The sequence below is a fragment of the Lissotriton vulgaris genome, unplaced genomic scaffold (genome assembly GCF_964263255.1).
Source record: "Lissotriton vulgaris unplaced genomic scaffold, aLisVul1.2 SCAFFOLD_911, whole genome shotgun sequence".
Lineage (NCBI taxonomy): Eukaryota > Metazoa > Chordata > Amphibia > Caudata > Salamandridae > Lissotriton > Lissotriton vulgaris.
Genome location: NW_028247209.1, coordinates 774,773 through 778,904, shown reverse-complemented (window position 1 = coordinate 778,904; position 4,132 = coordinate 774,773). Strand labels below are relative to the sequence as shown.

General features: G+C 44.6%; 1 protein-coding gene across 1 annotated transcript; it reads right to left on the bottom strand.

Moving 5' to 3' along the window:
* Positions 1-215: 215 nt before the first annotated feature.
* Positions 216-3,420, bottom strand: LOC147665597 (uncharacterized). Its single transcript, XM_086949666.1, has 2 exons — positions 3,244-3,420; positions 216-2,295 (listed from the first exon to the last, which is right to left on the bottom strand). The coding sequence occupies exon 2, from the start codon at positions 2,223-2,225 to the stop codon at positions 216-218; it is 2,010 nt and encodes a 669-aa protein (XP_086805792.1). The 5' UTR covers positions 2,226-2,295; positions 3,244-3,420.
* Between the last annotated feature and the right edge of the window lie 712 nt (positions 3,421-4,132).

Genomic DNA, 4,132 nt, shown 5'->3' with positions numbered 1-4,132 from the left:
AGATATATCTCTAGATCGCCTATCTGCATTAGTCTACCAACAATGTGATTGAAAATGCACGTTTTACTGTAATCCAAATGTTAAAGTCAAAAATAGAATAGAGATAAAAAGTTTCACTTGTCCGCATGAACCTGCCAACAGGGCGGTTAGATGCATGACAGCTACACAGAATAAAGTCAAGGCTCGAAGACAGATTTCTGATGATAGATTGAAAGTTAGAGATTAGCCAGTTGAGCAAAGGTGTTTTCAGATTCATTTAACCCATTTTTTACAGAGTCGAAAAAATTGATCCATTTCAGTTCCCTGACATTCAGAACAAGGGCTATATTACCACCCCTTGGGCCGAGTTTCACCTGCTCTAGTATGACCCACCTCAGGCTTTCCGGTAAGTGGTTTTCTTTGATATAATGTTCTACCATGGGAGCTCCTTGTACCTTACACTTGACCCTGCTGCAGTGTTGGAGAAACCTCACTTTGGCACGTTGCTGTGTCTGTCCAACATAGGGTAAATCACATGGACATATAATGCAGTATACCACGTTGGTGGTGTTGCAGTTAGTGTGTGACTTGAGTGTTACTCGTAGCTGTTTGTGAATAAATTCCTTAGTCTGTATGGTCGCAGGGCATGCCTTGCAGCATCCACATCTAAAGTGACCAACAATGGGTGGGAGATTCCACATTGAGGTGATAGTGGGTTCATTCACGGTATCAAGGAGTGAGCAGACTACGTGGTCACGAATGTTTTTAGCCTTTTTGAAGGAGTGTAGTGGTAGGTCTTTGCTATCAAGGTCCTCTGAAATTAGATTCCAATGTTTATTGATGGCTTTCTTTATTGAGTTGCTCTGAGTCGAGAAAGTTGTTACACAGATCAGGCGCTTTTCAATATTTCGTTTTTGCTCATTAGGCTGTAGCAAGACTTCCCGGGGATTGAACCATGCTCTCTTCCTGGCTTTTCTGATCAGGCGCTCCGGATAGCCACGTTCTATCAATCGTGCCATAAGGTTTTCAGATTGTTCCATATAGTCCTCTTTCTTGCTGCAATTGCGATGGATTCGCAGGAATTGCCCAAAAGGCAGATTATCCCTCAGACCTCGTGGATGATGGCTGGAGTATTGGAGTAATGAATTTCTCTCTGTCGGCTTCCTGAATAGGGTTGTATGTAATACATCCTCCTCGGCGATGATGGAGATATCCAAAAAATTGATAGATTTTTTATCAAATTGAATGGTCAATTGGATATCTTGTGACCTCCTATTAAGCCAGATGAAGAAATCATTAATTTCCGTCTCTGTTCCCGTCCAGATTAAGAGAATATCATCTATATATCTCATCCACATACGTATGTTGGGTCTAAAGGGATTGATATCATTCAACACGAATGTTTCTTCATAGGTTGACATGAAAATTATGGCTAGGTCCGGCGCAAATGCTGCCCCCATAGCCACCCCTTTGGTCTGAAGGTAGAAAAAATTCTGAAACATGAAAAAAAATTTCATCATGGCAATTTTAAGGAGTGAAATGATGAATGAAGTAGGAACCTGGACAGGTGCCACTCTTTTGTTCAGCGCAAGTGTGGCCACAACAAGTGCTTCTTCTTGGGGTATGCTAGTATAGAGCGACACAATGTCACATGTCGCAAGTAGTTCTTGTCTTGAGTCAAAAGGGCATCCGTCTATTAAGTTGATTGTATGTGTTGTATCCCGGATGTAGGTTGCAGTGTCTTCGGCCAGTGGTTTAAGAAAAAAGTCTATATATTTACATAGGGGTTCCAGTATGGAGCCGCAGCCGGAGACGATTGGTCGTCCCGGTGGTTGGTTTAGATCTTTGTGCACCTTCGGCAAGGTGTAAATTGTTGGTATCCGTGGGTCTTTTTGGTTTAGAAATCGAAACTCTTTGTCGGATAGAAAACCTTGATCCAAGCCCTCTAGTGTTGTTCTAAGTATCTCCCCTGCCAATTCTTTCGACGGATCACCGGGCAGTCTCCTATAGCTGATTCCATCTCCTAGTTGCCTCAGGATCTCGTTTTTGTAGTTATCCACGTCCTGAACCACAATTGCACCGCCTTTGTCGGCGGGTTTCACGACCACAGTCTTGTTATCTTTCAAGGTTATTAGAGCAAGTTTTTCTGCTTTGCTGATATTGTATTTGATGAATTTCCTTTCATCTAGGATCCTCTTTACATCACATAAAACAAGGCTTTCATAGGCCAGGATGCGTTGGGTCATGGCGTAGGTGGGGGGAACAAAGGTTGATGGAATTCTAAGGCCAGTAGTGGAGGAGAGTCGTTGGATTGGTCTATCTTTGAAAAAGTATCTGAGTCTAATTTTTCTGAAAAAATTGTGAAGTTCAGCCAAGGTGGTAAAGACGTTGGGTATGGCGGTAGGTACAAATGATAAACCGCGACTGAGCACTCTCATTTCTTTCTCCTTAAGAGTATATTTAGAGATGTTAATCACAGGAGACGAAGTAGGCCTCACCATCTGTAATTCTTTCTGCGGGTCGATCTCTCCCCGTGTTCTTCCTGGGGGGGGAAATTCACCTGTTTCGTGCCTCTTCCCCTGCCGGAATCCCATTCTTCTCTCAGATTCTGTTGTCCCCTGCCAGAGCCTCTGTTCCAGTTGTTGCCTCTGCCCCGGGGGGGTCTCCATCCACCCTGTCCTAAAAAAGAATTAGGTGGTGAAGTTTCTTCTCCCTCTATAGGCACCTCTATAGGCACCTCGTCCCCGGTTAGTGAATCTACCTTGCGGATCTTGCCGGTAGTATTCCTCCTGGAGGTAGGGGTACGTCTTTTTCTTATCGTACAGTTTCAGATCTCGGGCAAGTTTCTCCAACTTTTTCTTTATGGTAGTTGCTTCGAAGTCTTGGAGTGTGGAGACACTCCAAGACTTCGAAACAACTACCATAAAGAACTTCACCACCTTCTCGGACTCGTCCTACAGTTCCGGAGAGGACTCCGAAAAAGCCGGCCCCAGTGGATCCTACAGATACCAGGAAGCATACGGCCCTTCCTACCAACCTAATTCTTTTTTAGGACAGGGTGGATGGAGACCCCCCCGGGGCAGAGGCAACAACTGGAACAGAGGCTCTGGCAGGGGACAACAGAATCTGAGAGAAGAATGGGATTCCGGCAGGGGAAGAGGCACGAAACAGGTGAATTTCCCCCCCCCAGGAAGAACACGGGGAGAGATCGACCCGCAGAAAGAATTACAGATGGTGAGGCCTACTTCGTCTCCTGTGATTAACATCTCTAAATATACTCCTAAGGAGGAAGAAATGAGAGTGCTCAGCGCGGTTTATCATTTGTACCTACCGCCATACCGAACGTCTTTACCACCTTGGCTGAACTTCACAATTTTTTCAGAAAAATTAGACTCAGATACTTTTTCAAAGATAGACCAATCCAACGACTCTCCTCCACTACTGGCCTTAGAATTCTATCAACCTTTGTTCCCCTACCTACGCCATGACCCAACGCATCCTGGCCTATGAAAGCCTTGTTTTACGTGATGTAAAGAGGATCCTAGATGAAAGGAAATTCATCAAATACAATATCAGCAAAGCAGAAAAACTTGCTCTAATAACCTTGAAAGATAACAAGACTGTGGTCGTGAAACCCGCCGACAAAGGCGGTGCAATTGTGGTTCAGGACGTGGATAACTACAAAAACGAGATCCTGAGGCAACTAGGAGATGGAATCAGCTATAGGAGACTGCCCGGTGATCCGTCGAAAGAATTGGCAGGGGAGATACTTAGAACAACACTAGAGGGCTTGGATCAAGGTTTTCTATCCGACCAAGAGTTTCGATTTCTAAACCAAAAAGACCCACGGATACCAACAATTTACACCTTGCCGAAGGTGCACAAAGATCTAAACCAACCACCGGGACGACCAATCGTCTCCGGCTGCGGCTTTATACTGGAACCCCTATGTAAATATATAGACTTTTTTCTTAAACCACTGGCCGAAGACACTGCAACCTACATCCGGGATACAACACATACTATCAACTTAATAGACGGATGCCCTTTTGACTCAAAACAAGAACTACTTGCGACATGTGACATTGTGTCGCTCTATACTAGCATACCCCAAGAAGAAGCACTTGTTGTGGCCACACTCGCGCTGAACAAA